Here is an 18,274-nt window from a genome sequence, read left to right on the forward strand (position 1 = left end):
CTTTGTCCGGGGCCGGGTCGCGGGGGCAGCAGCCTAAGCAAAGAGGCCCAGACCTCCCTCTCCCCAGCCACCTCCTCCAGCTTATCCGGGGGAATACCAAGGCGTTCCCAGGCCAGCCGAGAGATATAATCTCTCCAGCGTGTCCTGGGTCTGCCCCGGGGCCTCCTCCCGGTGGGACATGCCTGGAACACCTCACCCAGGAGGCGCCCAGGGGGCATCCTTGTCAGATGCCCGAACCACCTCAGCTGGCTCCTTTCGATGTGGAGCAGCAGCTGCTCTACTCTGAGCCCCTCCCGGATGGCCGAACTTCTCACCCTATCTCTAAGGGAGAGGCCAGCCACCCTTCGGAGGAAGCTCATTTCTGCCGCTTGTATCTGCGATCTCGTTCTTTCGGTCACTACCCACAGCTCGTGGCCATAGGTGAGGGTAGGGACGCAGATCGACCGGTAAATTGAGAGCTTCGCTTTTACACTCAGCTCCCTCTTCACCACGACGGACCGGTGCAGCGTCCGCATTACTGCAGCTGTCGATCTCCGGCTCCCTTCTCCCATCACTCGCAAACAAGACCCCGAGATACTTGAACTCCTCCACTTGGGGCAGGAACTCATCCCCGACCCGGAGTGGGCACTCCACCCTTTTCCGGCTGAGAACCATGGCCTCAGATTTGGAGGTGCTGATCCTCATTCCCGCTGCTTCACACTCGGCTGCGAACCGTTCCAGTGCGAGCTGGAGGCCCTCACCCGATGAAGCCAACAGAACCACATCATCAGCAAAAATCAGAGATGAGATTCTGAGGCCACCAAAGTGAAAGCCCTCCGCCACTTGGCTGCGCCTAGAAATCCTGTCCATAAAAATTATGAACAGAACCGGAGACAAAGGGCAGCCCTGGCGGAGCCCATCACCCACCAGGAACGAGTCCGACTTATTGCCGGCAATGCGAACCAAGCTCTTGCAACGGTTGTATAGGGATCGAATGGCCCGTAGCAATGGGCCAGACACCCCATATTCCCGCAACACCTCCCACAGGACACCCCGAGGGACACGGTCGAATGTCTTCTCCAAGTCCACAAAACACAAAACACATGTAGACTGGTTGGGCAAACTCCCATGCACCCTCAAGTATCCTGGAGAGGATAAAGAGCTGGTCCAGTGTTCCGCGACCAGGACGAAAACCGCATTGTTCCTCCTGTATCCGAGGTTCGACTAACGGACGAACTCTCCTTTCCAGCACCCTGGCATAGACTTTCCCAGGGAGGCTGAGGAGTGTGATCCCCCTGTAGTTGGAACACACCCTCCGGTCCCCTTTCTTAAAGATGGGGACCACCACCCCGGTCTGCCAGTCCACAGGTACTGCCCCTGATCTCCACGCAACATTGCAGAGGCGTGTCAACCAGGACAGCCCTACAACGTCCGGAGCCTTCAGGAATTCGGGGTGGACCTCATCAACACCAGGGGCTTTGCCACCAAGGAGTTGTTTAACTGCCTCAGTGACCTCGCCCCCGGAAATTGGCGGGTCATTCCCCTCATCCCCAGACTCTGCTTCCTCCTCGGAAGACGTGTCAGTGGGATTAAGGAGGTCCTCGAAGTATTCCTTCCACTGCCTGACAATTTTCTCAGTCGACGTCAGCAGCACTCCGCCAGCACTATACACAGTGCAGGTAGAGCACCGCTTTCCCCTCCTGAGACGCCTGACGGTTTGCCAGAATCTCTTCGAGGCAGTCCGAAAGTCTTTTTCCATGGCCTCTCCGAACTCCTCCCACACCCGAGTTTTTGCTTCAGCCACTGCCCGAGCCGCATTCCGCTTGGCCTGTCGATACCTGTCGGCTGCCTCCGGAGTCCCACAGGCTAGCCAAGCCTGATAGGACTCCTTCTTCAGCCTGGTGGCTCCCTTCACCTCTGGTGTCCACCATTTGGTTCGGGGATTACCACCACGGCAGGCACCAACCACCTTGCGGCCGCAGCTCAATGCAGCAGCTTCGGCAATGGAGACGCTGAACATGGTCCATTCGGACTCAATGTCCCCAGTCTCCCTCGGAATGCTGTTGAAGCTCTGCCGGAGGTGTGCGTTGAAGATCTCGCGGACTGGGGCCTCTGCTAGACGTTCCCAGCACACCCTCACTACGCGTTTAGGTGCACCAGGTCTGTCCAGCGTCCTCCCCCGCCACCTGATCCAACTCACCACCAGGTGGTGATCAGTTGACAGCTCAGCCCCTCTCTTTACCCGAGTGTCCAGAACATATGGTCGCAGGTCTGCTGATACGATTACAAAATCGATCATCGACCTACGGCCTAGAGCGTCCTGGTGCCACGTGCACTTATGGACACTCTTATGTTCGAACAGGGTGTTCGTTATGGCCAAACTGTGATTAGCACAGAAGTCCAATAACAGAGCACCGCTTGGGTTCAGATCAGGGAGGCCGTTCCTCCCAATTACGCCCCTCCAGGTCTCGCTGTCGTTACCCACGTGAGCATTGAAGTCTCCCAGCAGGACAACAGAGTCTCCAGGTGGAGCACCCTCCAGCACCCCCCCCCCCCCCCCCCCCCCCCCCAGGGACTCTAAGAAGGCTGGGTACTCTGAACTGCCACTCGGCGCATAAGCGCAGATGACAGTCAGGACCCGTTCCCCGACCCTGAGGCGCAGGGAACAAACCCTCTCGTCCACCGGGAAAAACCCCAACGTACCGGCAGCAAGCCGAGGGGATATTAGGATACCCACCCCAGCCCGCCGCCTCTCACCAGGGGCAACTCCAGACTGAGACAGAGTCCAGCCCCTCTCCAGGAGACTGGTTCCAGAGCCCAAGCCATGTGTAGAGGTGAGCCCGACTAATTTATATATTTGTTAAAAACTGTATACACTCAAACACACACATGACTGTTATGTTGTTTGTATCATAAGATATTATCTTTATTTTTGTCACCTTTTCCTCATATAATAATGAAAATCCTACCACATATCAATTATTTTCCAGCCTATTGCTTTCAAGTTTCAAATTCTGGTAATGTGCCAACCCTAATCATTAGGCTTCTGCTATGCATGTTTCTGCACTCAGGACGTAGTCTGCATTTTTTCCATATGTCAGCATCAGCAGTGACCAATAAAAATCATAAAGCCTTAAATGCAGCCTGTTTTTTAATAAAACATTATGAGGACAAAGCTAAGTCTGATGCTTTCAGATTATTACATATAGCTTTCATACAGCAGCAGGCTCCACATGAGTGTCTAAAGCTAAAACAAGAAAATTACCATTGGATAATAAATTATCCCCAACATGAAGACGGGCTCGATCAGATTACAACAGTAAACACTGCAACATGTCACCGCTGCTGATGCATGCACACATGTGAACCTACTGCAGACTTAAATATTACCTGCTCCTTTGTGCCAACACGAGAAAACAAACTACTATACACACTAAATGAAATCATCCTTCTAGTGTCAAGAAGCAGCGAAGAGATCATGCAAGGAAACCAGTACCAAACGTTGTCCATGTGTTATTGATGAGAGAGGAGCAGAATAATGCAGTCGGCATAAATAATGTAAACCAGCCACAGCTTTTTACTCAGCTATCAAAAAGAGGCGGTCAGCAAATCATCCTCAGCTCAGTGAGGCGAGTGACGATTTTTCACTGCACACCTGCTCAATATGGTACAAGGCCTGACACGCACTCTTTACACTTTCTGATCACAAGTTCGCCATCATCATGTGGGGGTGATTTAGTTATTTTGCAATGAAAAAATAGTTTTTGTTTTAGATTAGGACTGGTGAGGAGCTGCCATCAGCAGTTGTGTTTCTCTTGTTGAGATTAATTTCAGTGGGCTCAGTGCTGCTGTGGATTACTCGCAGCTGTTGAACCCCCTGTCTAGATCTGTTGTTCATACTGATGCAGGCCTCTCGAAATTTCTCTCTCCATAAACTTACTGCAGCGTAAACTTGCTGCCGGGCACATGCATCTTTATTTCTACATGTGTGGGGAATGTGAACAGAAAGAGGAAGGTGGAAGGGTTGAAAGGAAGGAAGATGAAGAGTCAAGGGAAGCAATCAGAGGGCAAAACTGTAATGTGACCTAACCTCCTGCACAGGATGCAAAAATGCTTAGATGTTCACAAACACACAAATATATACTGTATATATGATACTAAGACATCTAAGAAATCTCACACACACAAACACAATGTGTATCCTTTTGCTCCTTCTGTCCCACATCCTTCCTTCTCCGGGGGCCCATAAATCAATCACTGTCAAAATACTGCACTTCTACAGTGTAACTGAGAGTCACACACATAAAGGCGCACACACTTGGCAACACACATCGAGTAACTCTGTGACTACATTTGCATTCACTTTTTGGTTCGCTAATTTGAATGTGAAATATAAACCTACGCTGCATCAAACGGTGATGGCTCAAGCAGTGCCAAGAAACGTTTTATTCCTAAAAACAAAAATCTTTAAAAAGCAAAGAACGACTTCCTCAAGACGAGGAGTTCATGGACCGTCTGCCCTGAATGTAAATTTCGCGTATTTATTTTCTCAACCAAACTGAATGAAAGACTGAAAGGGCTCATTTCAAAATTAAAGATTAATGTGTTCACCTATAGTTCTATAGCTACACACGGAATATGTGAGCACTAAAATGAAGCATGACCATTTTTGTATGTACGATGTGAAAAATTGAAGGACTGTGGTTCAGTGATTATTGTTAGTTTACAAGAAGGAGGACAAAATCTGAGCCAAGCATAAAAATGAGAAAAGACAAATCTGCTGTAGTAAGTCAGAATAGTAAATACCAGATGAGGGAAACAGATTAGTGACACTTGTAGCCAATGCAGAAGCAGTTGTTTCAAACAAGAGGAAAACTATGTGGCATAAAAGATAGACGGCGTGTGTGTGGAGGCTTCAACAGTGGCTACAGTACCAAATCAATTTCACATCAACATGACAAAGACTACAGTTCATTTTAGTCCACATGCATGTTATGCACCAGCAGAACTGAGACCCAGAGAAACTTAATCACAACAGCAGCCGCTTCCATCCGAACCGGGTGAATTCGTGGATACATGAGGGCCTGCATATTAAATTAGGATCATGATGATCAAAGACTTTCAGGTTCTGATTGCTTTAATTTTCCATCATCCTACCTTTAACTTAGATTTCTGTATATTTTGCCTCCTCAAAAGTGGAACCACAAATCAAGGCTTTAGTGGTCAGTGACGAACACTGTTTGGCCCATATGCTTTTGATGTTGGCATATTAATATTCGATACATCCACATATTATAAGGTTACAATGAATCTGGAGTCTTACTCAGCTGTGACAGAGCAAAAGGTTGGGTAAACTGAAGAAATGTAAACCAAAAGAACAACAACATATGCTGTTGTTGTTCTTTGGTTAATTCATACAGTGAAATATCTTTGACCACATAACATAGTTTCTCTCCCTCTAATTAATAACAGGCTTTAATGTTTTCATGTATCCATGAAGCCGTCCACGTCAAACTAAAATCACCGGTTCATTCTCCCACAGACCACAACTCAAGATTAGAGCAAGAAGTCTTACCTTTGATGCCAAACTTGGAGTTTCCTCCAAACTTGAGAATAATCAACATTACAAGGAAACCAGTGAAGGCTACAGCAGCGATGCCCACCACCACGTACACCTGTACAATGAGAAATCGGGGTTATAAATCTCCCGAGAGGTGAGCAAACACACTGACAGCTACACAAAGCCAAATGCCAAACCCACCACAACAAAAGGTATAGGCCACAGGCTGTTTATATCACTGCTCAAGAAAGGCAGATTTTCTTAAGGACTGCTTTATCTTCAATGTGTTGGGTTTATTCAATTACGCATTACATAAAAATAGAGCCAGCTCAGGTGTTTCTAGACAGGAACACAAATAAATGAAAGAGAAACAGGCACAAACCATAAATAACTTGCAGTGGCAAACAGCAAAACCGTAGAGCTGCAGGAAAATAGAAGTGACTTACAGCGACTCTGTCCTCGTGTTGATTCGGAGGAGGGGTGTCTATTGATGCAAGAGACAGAGAGGAAGAGAAACTCAAGCTGTGATTTAAGGACAAGTAAAGGAGTGTTTTTTACTCACTGTCAAACAAAGATATGGTTTCAACTGACACAATAAGATTTACTGTTCATCTGAAGCATAAAATTGTTTATCTGTTTCTAACAAAATAAGCTAAAATATTACATTTTGTTCTTTTTTCAGCTTCTCACTTTAGAGGTTGCTACACCAGATGATCTGCCTCCATCTCATCCTAGCCCTTACCATCCTCTTCTGTCACACCAACCCTCCACATGTGCTTCTTCATTACATGAGGTCTTCCTCCTTCCTGGGGGCTCCATCTTCAACATCTTTTGTCCAATATATCCTCTATACATCCTCTACACATGTCTAAACCATTTATTCTCATGTCTATTCTGGTCACTCCCCATGAAAATCTTAACATCTTTAACTTTGGCACCTCCAGGTCGGCCTTCTGTCTTTTTTGTCAGTGCCAGAGTCTCTAAACCGTACATCACAGAAGGTCTCACTAACATCTTGTGAAACTTCCCATTCACTCTTTCTGCTATCCTTCTGTCAGGAATCATCCCTGACATTATTCTCCACCGACTGGAGGGTTGATGGTTGACCTCAGGTATGTAAACTCATCTATGCTTTTCAAAAAGCAGACCAAGAGTATCATTATACAGAAGTATCCCACCATGTGGAAGCTGCTCCAACAGGAGGTCAGATTTTCATAAGGTTAGATTAAGAGAACTTCACAGCCTCATCATCCAAGGTGGTTTACACCGGTCATATTGATCTGACCTCTTCCTCAAAGCCTTTTTTTTTTTTGTTGAAATAGAGAAAATTACCTTAACATTACAAACAATTAAGCTCAAATCACTTGTCCAAGTAACCAAAGCATCTGGCGTTTTACTTAATTACTGACTTTATACAAACTCAACAACTTGTAGACGTAAAGTTAACGTAATCAACATGCTACCTGAGCGTATATCACAAACTGATGGGTGCTTTTTTTTTGTTTTTGCAGTTTTTTTCTGTCTTTCAAATCTAGTGGCAGATGTGCAAAAATACAAAACAAAACTACCGTAAATAATTCATTGTCTGTGTTACTTGTGGATAAGAGTGAGCAACTAAAAGATATGGCTGTACCTGTGGTTTGATCTGCTGGTTGGAGGGCGTATTGGAGAAAGACACAGACAGAAACAAATTAGTTCTCAAACATATTTCAACTGTAAGACAAGCACTCTGTTTTCTGAGCTTGTTTCAAAAACATAGTCATTACACAAACACGACGTGCAAACAGCACGTGCTAAACATGCACACGTTCTAGCTGCAGGGTCGTACGCGTACGTAACCTCTCAACATCTTAAGAAAAACAAAAGAGTTTGTGAGAGTAAGATTGCTGAAATGTAATTTGTGTTTGTTGACGACACCAGTTGTAAAAGTGAGCCTGAACTTTCCGGCACTTTCAGTTAATGAGTAATTAAATCAGGTTGGCAGTTTAATACACAATATTTTTAAGTGATTTCAGTCTTTATGGGCTGCAGAGACAGTTAAGTCACTACAGTTCAGATGCAAAGCTGTGCTTAAGATGCTTCATCTAGCTAGTGCTACAGAAGTGCAGTGAGCGTAATCGGAGTAACTTTTTTGAAGTGGAGAGTACTTGAAAATTCAGCATTTCAAACAGCTCAATATGTATGACACGAAAACAGTTTCTTTGCAGTTTGACACATAATTTGTCTGCTAGCTGAGGGCAGAGTGACTGTGTTTCCCAGGGAAGAAAAAATACTAATGCATGATCATTTTACTCTGTGAGATGGAGAACAGAGGGAAGACTTGAGAAAAATGCTCTAATAAAGGTAGAAATTTCAAGCTTACACGTAATGTTCTAGTTCAGTTTACAGCTTGGTAATCAGATTGGATCGCTATATAACAAGTTTCTAAAGTTGACTAGATGTTTCACATCATAAAATGTTTTTGAAAGTAAATTAACCGGTAATTGATATTAATTCATGTTATCCAAAGTGTATACACGTGCAGTCTGTATTGTGGGTCAGTGATGAACTATGTTGGAGTTGTAAAGTGCAGACTGTGGTGTCCTGGCTCAATGCTCGATGGGTCCTCGTATCTCCAGAAACATTATAAAAGAGAGATAAGCCCTTTAATTCTGAATTGAAATTTAAAAGATATTTAGATAGTGGTCGAATTAGAACTGCATGCAAAGTTTGAACAGATCTGTATCAGATTTTACTAAATATTTTGTACGTGCCTGTAAGTTTTTGTCCTGTTGATGTTTGAAATGAAAGATAATTTAGATAATGCTTCAAAATAACAGTAAATCTATGCGCGGCTGCTAAGTAGACAGTGTCACTGATTTTAATTTAAGCTTATTTAAGCTTTTCGTGTTCATTAGTAACAGTTGCCAAATTGCAGCTTTCTACTGGCTGGGGGTTGAAAAGCAGCCATAGTGGCAAATATAATGTGGGCCTACATATTGTAGAATATAGTTGTTCCCTCACTGCCCTAATACACTTGAACCTTGAGTACCCCCACCTGCCAAATCCCACTTTAACCCCTACACGATGCTGATGTTAAACATCTAAAAACAGTGCCTGTAAACAGAAACTAGATGTGCCTCTTTTAAGAATTTTGCACTTAAAAAAGACAAAACATACTCACTTACCATAATAGTAAGGCTCCGGATCTGTTGCTGCAAAAAAAAAAAAAGAGCATTGACATTTGTTTCACAAAGCCAACTTTGTGCATCAACACAAACTATTTCACTGTATGTAGCTATACCTGTACATATATAGTCTAGTATAACATAAAAGCATCAGCAAGATTTTTTTTCTTTCAGCAGCTCCACCTTTGCTATCAATAAAGGCAGATTTAAAACAGAACACTGCCAGTTTGCCATTCCTTTATCTGATTTCATGCCAGCAACTACCCCTCATTATAAATCGATGCGCATAACCCAGATGGCAAAATATACACAGTCTGCAGCAATATTTAAAGTGTGAAACAGAGTCATGATGAATCAGGATGGCGACTGAGAAGTATATGAAAGAGTCTATTTGTGGTAATAATTAAATGCATTTCCTATATACTAAACAGAAATATTTGATTGTAATTGTACAAAGATAGGAAAGAATTTAAAAGTATCTGTAACGGCAAAAATAGCTGTAAAAGGGGCGATTTCTTAGGTTTTGCCTTGAGATTAAAGGGCTATAAAATGATCAAATTAAAAATATTCAGTACGGGCTAAACAGACTAGAAAGTTTGGACGCTGCTTCAAATACAGTACTTAAAAATGCCAAAATGCAGTATTTGGTGGGATTGTCGTAAAGGAAAAAATCCCATTTATGGTGCAAAGGGACAAAAAAGTTTTGCACCCAACTAGTCCTGCACCATTTGTCACAGAATTATAGTTCAAAGACCAAATAAGCAGCTCATTTATCCACTCTTCTCGTTGATTTTCTTCCAAACTATTACAATTAATGCACAAAAAACACATTCATCTCAGTGGGTGGAATGTGTCGTACTAGAGTACAGGGTGGGCCATTTATATGGATACACCGTAATAAAATGGGAATGGTTGGTGATATTAAAGTCCTGTTTGTGGCACATTAGTATATGTGAGGGGGCAAACTCCTCAAGATGGGTGGTGACCATGGTGGCCATTTAGAAGTCGGCCATCTTGGATACAACTTTTGTTTTTTCCATAGGAAGAGGGCCATGTGACACATCAAACTTATTGGTAATGTCACAAGAAAAACAATGGTGTGCTTGGTTTCAACGTAACTTTATGCTTTCATGAGTTATTTACAAGTTTCTGACCACTTATAAAATGTGTTCAATGTGCTGTCCATTGTGTTGGGTTGTCAATGCAACCCTCTTCTCCCACTCTTCACACACTGATATCAACACCGCAGGAGAAATGCCAGCACAGGCATCCAGTATCTGTAGTTTCAGGTTCTGCACATCTCGTATCTTCACACCATAGACAATTGCCTTCAGATGACCCCAAAGATAAAAGTCTAAGGGGGTCAGACCGGGAGACCTTGGGGGCCATTCAAGTGGCCCACGACGACCAATCCACTTTCCAGGAAACTGTCCATCTAGGAATGCTCGGACCTGGCACCCATAATGTGGTGGTGCACCATCTTGCTGGAAAAACTCAGGGAACGTGCCAGCTTCAGTGCATAAAGAGGGAAACACATCATCATGTAGCAATTTCAAATATCCAGGGGCCTTGAGGTTTCCATTGCTGAAGAATGGACCCACTATCGTTGTACCCCATATACGACACCAAACCATCACTTTTGTTGTTCCAACAGTCTTGGAGGGATCCATCCAATGTGGGTTAGTGTCAGACCAATAGCGGTGGTTTTGTGTCAATGGAAAATTGTACTTAGTAGTCAGTATAATCTTTTAATGATATAAGTTTGCATATGGTAGAATACTGTATGAAATCATTTGTGTTTAGAAGTATATAGTTGATGGCATATTGAAAGAATGTCTCATCCTAGGAGGTCTGTAACATCCCAGGGTGTTCTGGCGTTCACCCCCACATCCTAGGAGTATGGGAGAGGTCGTACCTTGTCTTATTGTTTTACGGTAGGATTAACGTAGCTATACATGTTTTAGTCTAAGTGCCTTTTGTTTAGATGAACTGCTGGACTTCCAGTCCAGCAGGTTTAGGGAAGTCCTTTATGGGGTCACACTCTGACACACACACACACACACACACACGCACACACACACGTACACCTCCACATATCAATGTATGGAACAAACGCTCACTGAAGTGTATAAATAAAAGACCAGGGCAGTCCTCAGTGCTTAGTCTCTGAGGCTCACTCTTGGTGTGTCAGTTCTGGAGGCTGCCCTTGCTAGCAAGAAAATCTCTGTGTTTCTCCTCTCTGATTCTCTGCTGAAGAAGTGTTTTAGAATATATCTCTTAACATTTTGTTTGTTAACTTCACCATTCACATAAAAGTTTGCCTCATCACTGAACAAAATCTTCTGCGTGAACCTAGGGTCCTGTTCCAATTTTTGGTTTGCCCATTCTGCAAATTCTGTGCGCCGATCTGGGTCATCCTCGTTGAGATGCTGCAGTAGCTGGAGTTTGTAAGGGTGCCATTTGTGAGTAGCTAATATCCAGTGACATGCGGCGAGTGCTACGCTGTGGGCTCTTGCTGAATGAAGCTAGGACAGCCACTGATGTTTCTTCATTAGTGACAGTTTTCTTGCATCCACATTTTGGCAAATAAAACACTGAACCAGTTTCACGAAACTTAGCAAGCAGTTTGCTAACTGTAGCATGGGAGATGGGTGGTCTCGTAGGGTGTCTTGCATTGAAATCTGCTGCAATGACCCGGTTACTGCGTTCACCAGATATCAACACAATTTCGATCCGCTCCTCACGTGTTAACCTCTTCGACTTTTCAATGGCTGTGAACAAAGAGGAACTTGTAAATAACTCATGAAAGAATAAAGTTACGTTGAAACCAAGCACACCATTGTTTTTCTTGTGACATTACCAATAAGTTTGACGTGTCACATGGCCCTCTTCCTATGGAAAAAACAAAAGTTGTATCCAAGATGGCCGACTTCTAAATGGCCACCATGGTCACCACCCATCTTGAGGAGTTTGCTCCCTCACATATACTAATGTGCCACAAACAGGACTTAAGTATCACCAACCATTCCCATTTTATTACGGTGTATCCATAGAAATGGCCCACCCTGTACATTAATTAACTGTCAGACAGGGAAAGGAAAAATATTCTTCTGAAATTTTTAACTCTAACCTATTGCTAGGCTCATGGTTTTCAGTTTACAGACATCATTGCATGACTACAAAGTAGGAACATTTCTCCTTTTTCAAACAGTGTTTTTCTCAATGCCAGTTGATCTGCACTCTTTGACCTGGAGGCATCTTAATGAGAACAGTGTCATCTTTCTGGCGAAAACAGATCCATTATATTTTGATCTAGGACTTTTTGAGAAAAGCTGAAAATACGTCTTTTTCCGGGTCTACACAAGTAAAACAAAAAGAAAAAAATATATATATAACTTTTGGGGTCGCTCAATAAATTTACATACAATTTATTTATTTGTCTGTCAGTGTTCCTGACTGTTTGTCTCCATAGCCATACAGATACGGAGTCATGGCTTTACATATGTTACGGTGTTACTCAGTGTCAAAGCTTCTCCTGTCTGCCTCTTTTTCATATGCACACATGAAAAACACAAAATAGTCCAAAAACCCCACCAGCAGCTAACAACAGCGACTGTGTTGCTGTAAGATTTTCAAAACAAAATCCTCCAGCTTGTTAATGGAAGACCAGTAAGCTTTAAAACATGTAGATCTTTCAAGATAAAAGCCATTAATTAAATACAGAAAGCTATTCGGTTGACCAAAGCTGTCTGATTTTCAAAAGAATTCATCAGAGTTCATCAAAATCAGAGCCTCCAGTTGTGTATTGGACATTGTCAAGATGCTTTAATAATGTGAGATTTTCAAAGTAAAATTACAAAATTAACAGGATGTTAAAAATAAATAATATATTTCAAATAAAACTTAGCTAGACATGAATTTATCAGAATGGTTTCAGGTGCCAGAGTTTAAACTATCAAAAGTATTTTGGGGCAGTCTACTTAGCTTCAACTTCTTAACAACATAGCAAGTCCAGCAGTAGCATTAATCACTCTACTGTTTCTCCAGAAATTGCATAGTCTAGTTCTTGTGATTATTAATTATGAAGAATATTTTTCCTCAATTAATAATTTAGTTAAAAAAGAAGTGGTATATCATATGTTCTTGAAAAAAATAGTAAAAATGAACTTGCTGATAATTTTTTAATAACCAGATCAGACATCATGATGATAGTGGTGTAGAAACAGAAAATAAAACATCCAATAATGTTGTATCTTACCATCGGAAGGCATGTGCATGAAATGAGCATCAACTTCTTTTTCGTCTGTGCCATAGGGGTTTGCAACCTCTAGTTTGTAACGCCCATTGTTGATGTGTGTAGGGCTGTCCAACTGCAAGCAGCCATGGTACTCTCTCTCAGCGTAGTCGTGGATCCTGGTGAAGATGTACTGCCCCTCCTTCACTGGCTTACCATTCTGTGACCACTTGAAAGTTGGCTTAGGGTTTCCTAAAGAGAGGTAGTGAAAACAATACAAAAGAACCAGTAACGTTAACTAGTTTTCATTATTTAAAAAGATGTCATTACCCTATTTACGCAGGTACTGGTGTGACTTAGGGAAAGTCTTTTTATGTTGGGACCTTGTGAAATCACAAAAATCAAACATCAGAATATGACTAAATACAATCATGTGGACATCTCTTGTACCTGTCACGCTGAAGGGAATACACCAATGATGATCTGGAATTGCGTCACTCAGCTTTGTGATTTTGGGAGGAACTGATGCAGCGGAGAGAAAAGAGAGTTTAAGAGCAACAGTGTGAAATTCAAACAGAAGACAGAACTAAGATAAGGCAAAGGTAAAAACTAGCGAAGCGTGCAAGAACACAGATTAAAAGATGAGAAGAACCGTTGTCTTCTCAAGCTTTTAATTCTCTGATTTAAAGACTACGCTGCATCGAGGGATGCTTTGACAAATTAATCTTCACTAAATTGGGGCAGTTTGCCAGAGGATAAACTTACATAGTATATTCAGCACCACAGAGGACTCTTTGTCTCCTACAATGTTTTCAGCTGTGCAGCTGATCTTGCTGTTGTGATCCGTGGAAGACAGGTTAAACAGTTGCAGCTTGGAAGTCTGGCCCGATGTCGCTATCTGCATGAGAAAAGAGCAGCCGCACAAACAAAAACTGATTGCTTAGTAGAAGACAATGTCTTCAAAGTCAGATCGTGATGTTAAGAGGTCCAAGAGCCACATTAAGTAAAAATTGACTTTTAAATCAGAGTGGACCTCGATAACGCTCAAGCTGTTAAATGTTCATGATATGTGCATAAAACACTAGAAACGCTGGGTTATGTCATTCATAGCACTTTAAACAAGAGGGAAAAGTATGTGTTGACAGTAATATACTCTAAATTGCTAATTGTTTTTATGATGACACAGCCGGTCTGTGGTAGCCAAACCCTTCTTCTGGTGTTGTGAGGAAATCAAATACTTATTTCCCTCATGGACATGCAAATCATGTCAAACTTTTTTAGTAATTTGTTTTGTTTTGATATTCTGTCTCTCTCCATTAAAATGAAACTAACAGAAAGATTAGAGACTGTTCATTTCTTTGTAAGTGAGCAAGCTTACAAATTCAGCAGGGGATCAATCAGAGTACATGCTTTTGTCTTTGGGGGAAGAAATTCTAACGGCAAGCTACTACAATCTTTTACATGTAAGACTTTGATTGTTGTAGACTTGTGAGGTAGCTAGTAATGGGCAGCCATGTGGGCAAAAATGCCTGGCTGGAGTCTGTCTTTACATTTTCACGGAACCTGTTCCCTGACTTTGGGGGATTGCAAGAGATGAAGTCTTCAACACACACAAGCAACCAAAATGCAGTTATAATTAATGGTAATAAGCCATTTATTGGAAATCAGAGTAGGAACATTAAAATAACAGTATCATAGCAACAAATGGTCTGAATACTGAAATGCTGAAATGTAAAGCTCATAGAGCACAATATCGTAATTTCTGTAACAGTAGGACAGCAGTGCTGGTACACTGTGTGTCTGTGTGTGTGTGTCTCCTAACCTCATAGTAGGCGACACGTATCATATCCCAGAACAGCTCAGGAGATGGGACACCAGAGGTCGTACACAACAGCTCCATATTCTCTCCCTCCATTTTGGTCAAATTGGATGGGGTTAACGTTGCCGTGGGAACCTCTGCATACAGCAAGGGGGCAGAAAGGAGGAGAGAAGAGTGAGGAGAACGTAAAGTTTAGAGATGGCGAGAGGACAGGACAGGAAGTGGTAGGAAAGGAAGCAAACTTAGGATTTAAGGCCTGTTTAAGGCCGCTGTTTTTTTTCTTCTCAGTTGAAATACAAATCACGTAAGAACCTCGACAACAAGACATGAGCAGGCAAACACACACACGCAACCACAGGGACACACAAAGAAAGAGCTCGAATTCAATCTCCTGCTCTCTTTCTCTCACTTTCATTTAAGCACACTCACCCCAATCAAACAGTCAGACAAAGAGACAGAGTTCAAACACAGTGATGGTTACACTGATTACTAGTGCATGTCTTCAGCAGCCCAACTACTAAATTGATTGGACACAGTCTAAAGCCCCTGTCAAAGCAAAGACACTGGTGACTGTGTGTGTGTGCATATATGTTTGTGTGTGTGTGTCTACATAGGTGACCAGGATGTGACCTGAGCATGACCAATCAGACTCAATCAGAGTCTTGCCACTTTTGTCCCCTGTCCAATAACATCATTGAAGAGAAGAGAAGAGTGTCGACAGCTACTGCAGATAAAAACTGGACAGATTTCTTATCAAACCCCATCCTCTCCCCACCCGTTTCCAACCTCTTCTGTCCGTCGGCAGAATGCTTATCACCAGGGCAACCCACTTATCACTACGGCAACCCACTCAATCACTGTGAGACGCCGTAAAAACCAGTCATTTCACTGGTGGCAGCCCAGCTACTATATCAGAACGACATATCTTAACAGGCTCTCAGTAAATCAGCTTTCTACTGCCACTACAGCCATCTGCAGGCTGCACATTACACACACACACACACACACACACACTCACACACACATCTCCCACTGAAGCCAACAAATTAGCATAAAACCTCTGCAAACCACCGTGATTTTGATGTAAGTGCAGCAGGATCGTTATGACCTCATGTTCAATTATGGTAGTTAAATCATCCATGCCAGTGTGTGATCCTGAATCTTTAGCTGCTTAGATGTTTTCAGAATCAACAAGTGGGATTGAAAAGGGTTTTATTGTAATTATGGACGGTAGATCGCCCTGCAATTGTGACAACACCAGCAATTATACGGAACTGTGTCGTGTATCAGCGCTGAGCCTGCGCTATAGTTCACCTGCAGCCACTTGTGAGGAAATTCTGGCAGTCGGGTGTCTGCAAGGGATGCACGACATTTATATTCATGCAAGAGAGTTAGACACTAGCTAAATGGTTTTTCATTCAGCCTTTTGACTAAAAAATCCCAGCTATGTTTCTGTTAGTAGTGTTGAGCCATATCTTTTGTGAAGGCATGGCTGAACTTTGCGGTGGTTATTGATGTAGGTCTGTTTTCTTGTGAGAGATGTAGACATTTACATTGTGACAGTCTGTGACACAAAGACAGAAAACCATTCACACTCACACTCAAATCACTCAAACCATGGCCAATTTTGACTCACCGTTTAAGCTAATGTTTTCCAAAACATACGTTTAAACAAATAAAGACGACATGCAATAAGAGCGAAGGAAGAATAAAGGTTAAAAAGCACAAAAATCTGAGTGGTCGAACTGCTTGTTTTCTTCTTATTTTTAAGGTTATTTCCTGTCATGCATTGCAGAATTTTCAAGTATTCTTCTATTATGAGTAGAAATATAAATAGATTACTGTACTTATATTGCCTCAATTTGTGATTTGATGATATTTTTCAAATAAATACAGTGCAGTGCTGAAACATGATATCCCATGGATCCTTAGCTGGGCTCAAAACTGATGCTGGTGTCCATGGGATTTGATTCACATCATCTTGGACTCATGAAACCCCTTGACCTCTCAACAGAAGCATCTGGAACTGCAATGGTTTTCCGTGTTCCACATTCAGGTGCTGCTTTTAATTTCTCACTTGTCTGTACTTGAAGTTCACATGCTCACTGTAACAACAGGGTTTAGATTTGTACTAAAAGGTCAGCTGAATATTTTTTTTCTTTTGTCTTTTCCACACTGCTGTAGCCTTCACACTTGTATAGAGGTGTTTTATTTGGAAAGCAGCTCATTATTCACTCATCCACTCAGGCTGTCAGAGTTATTCCGTCTCTGACATGCATCCAAGTGGTAGCATCTATGTCCTTCTGTCCTTGTTTTATATTAATCTTATATTGACACATAAAACCCTGGAAATAACTTGGTTGTACCATCAAGATTGGTCTTTTGGAAATTACTGAATATTAATTATGTCTAAAGATTCCACAACAAAAAAAATTTTTCTAATCTTGGAGCTCTGTATGGAGATATGCATGGGATTAGGTTAATTAGATCAATCTAGACTGACTGTAGGTGTGAGTGTGAATGGCTGTCTGTCTCTCTGTGTTAACCCTGCAACAGATTACATCTGTCCAGGGTGTAACCTGGCTCTTACCCTGTGACAGCTGGGACTGTCTCCAACCTTTCCATGACTCTGAATTGAATAACTGGATCGCACATCTGACTTTTAAGCCAAGGGTCACAAAGCCCACGTCAGACGGGTCAGATAAAAAGAAAATGCATCGCTTTACCACTAATTCAGACTGAATCTCGTAAAAGTTAAGAGGCAAAGTTCATTGCATCTGATACTGTGCATCGTCATTTGACTACTAGGTTGCACTGGAATAAGCAAGAATGATCAATTTAAGTAGAAACTGTGATATTGCTCTGGTAAACGTTGCTTAAAGACTATATTTTAGTGTCACAAAAGAGCTTTCTTTTCTGTAAACGACAACCTCTCAGGTAGAGAAGTGGGGAAAACTTCACAAATGACCCCTGGATGCACCTATGCATATACTAGCTCTTGACACTCCTTGACACCTGGAATCCATATTGCATTCATTTTCCAGGATTATGTTCAATGAATGGGTGATGAATTACAAGTACGGCATCAGCGACAGCATTACTCAGTGTCATTGTTGCTAGCTTTTGCTACAGGCCACAATAGGCACATTTGTATTGATGTTCAGAGAAATGTTAGCATTTATTATGTAACCTTCCTTCTGCTCCATCATAATGATGTGTTTTTTGAGGCAATGCAGAGGCAGAAAGAGAGTTTTCTGACAAAATGTATAGCAGAGAGAGGTGAGGAAAGCACTGAGGCACGCAACACAAAGTCTGTCCATAAGTTTACCTGTCAATGTTCTGCTGTTCATGCACTGTGAAGGATTCACAAATGATGCAGAGACAAAGGGAGGAGGAGGATGTGTTAATGATTGCTGATCTCTTGTCTGAGATTACAGTCAATCAGGCTGACACTTAACTCCAGCATCAGATCATTCGAAAGTTTTGAATCTCTCTACACTTTTTTTTAATTTTAA

General features: G+C 42.4%; 1 protein-coding gene across 1 annotated transcript in view; it reads right to left on the reverse strand.

The window, feature by feature from the left end:
- ntrk2a (neurotrophic tyrosine kinase, receptor, type 2a) overlaps nt 1-18,274 on the reverse strand; it is a 103,461-nt gene that overhangs the window by 71,693 nt on the left and 13,494 nt on the right. Inside the window, exons 6-14 of the mRNA XM_080309260.1 lie at nt 14,763-14,896; nt 13,706-13,838; nt 13,391-13,462; nt 12,965-13,192; nt 10,595-10,597; nt 8,707-8,733; nt 7,173-7,184; nt 5,986-6,023; nt 5,555-5,654 (exon numbers count right to left, since the gene is read on the reverse strand). Coding sequence (XP_080165386.1) covers nt 5,555-5,654; nt 5,986-6,023; nt 7,173-7,184; nt 8,707-8,733; nt 10,595-10,597; nt 12,965-13,192; nt 13,391-13,462; nt 13,706-13,838; nt 14,763-14,896 — 747 coding nt within the window. The remainder of the gene's footprint in view (nt 1-5,554; nt 5,655-5,985; nt 6,024-7,172; nt 7,185-8,706; nt 8,734-10,594; nt 10,598-12,964; nt 13,193-13,390; nt 13,463-13,705; nt 13,839-14,762; nt 14,897-18,274) is intronic.

Source organism: Astatotilapia calliptera, chromosome 12 (genome assembly GCF_964374335.1).
Source record: "Astatotilapia calliptera chromosome 12, fAstCal68.1, whole genome shotgun sequence".
NCBI classification, from domain to species: Eukaryota; Metazoa; Chordata; class Actinopteri; order Cichliformes; family Cichlidae; genus Astatotilapia; species Astatotilapia calliptera.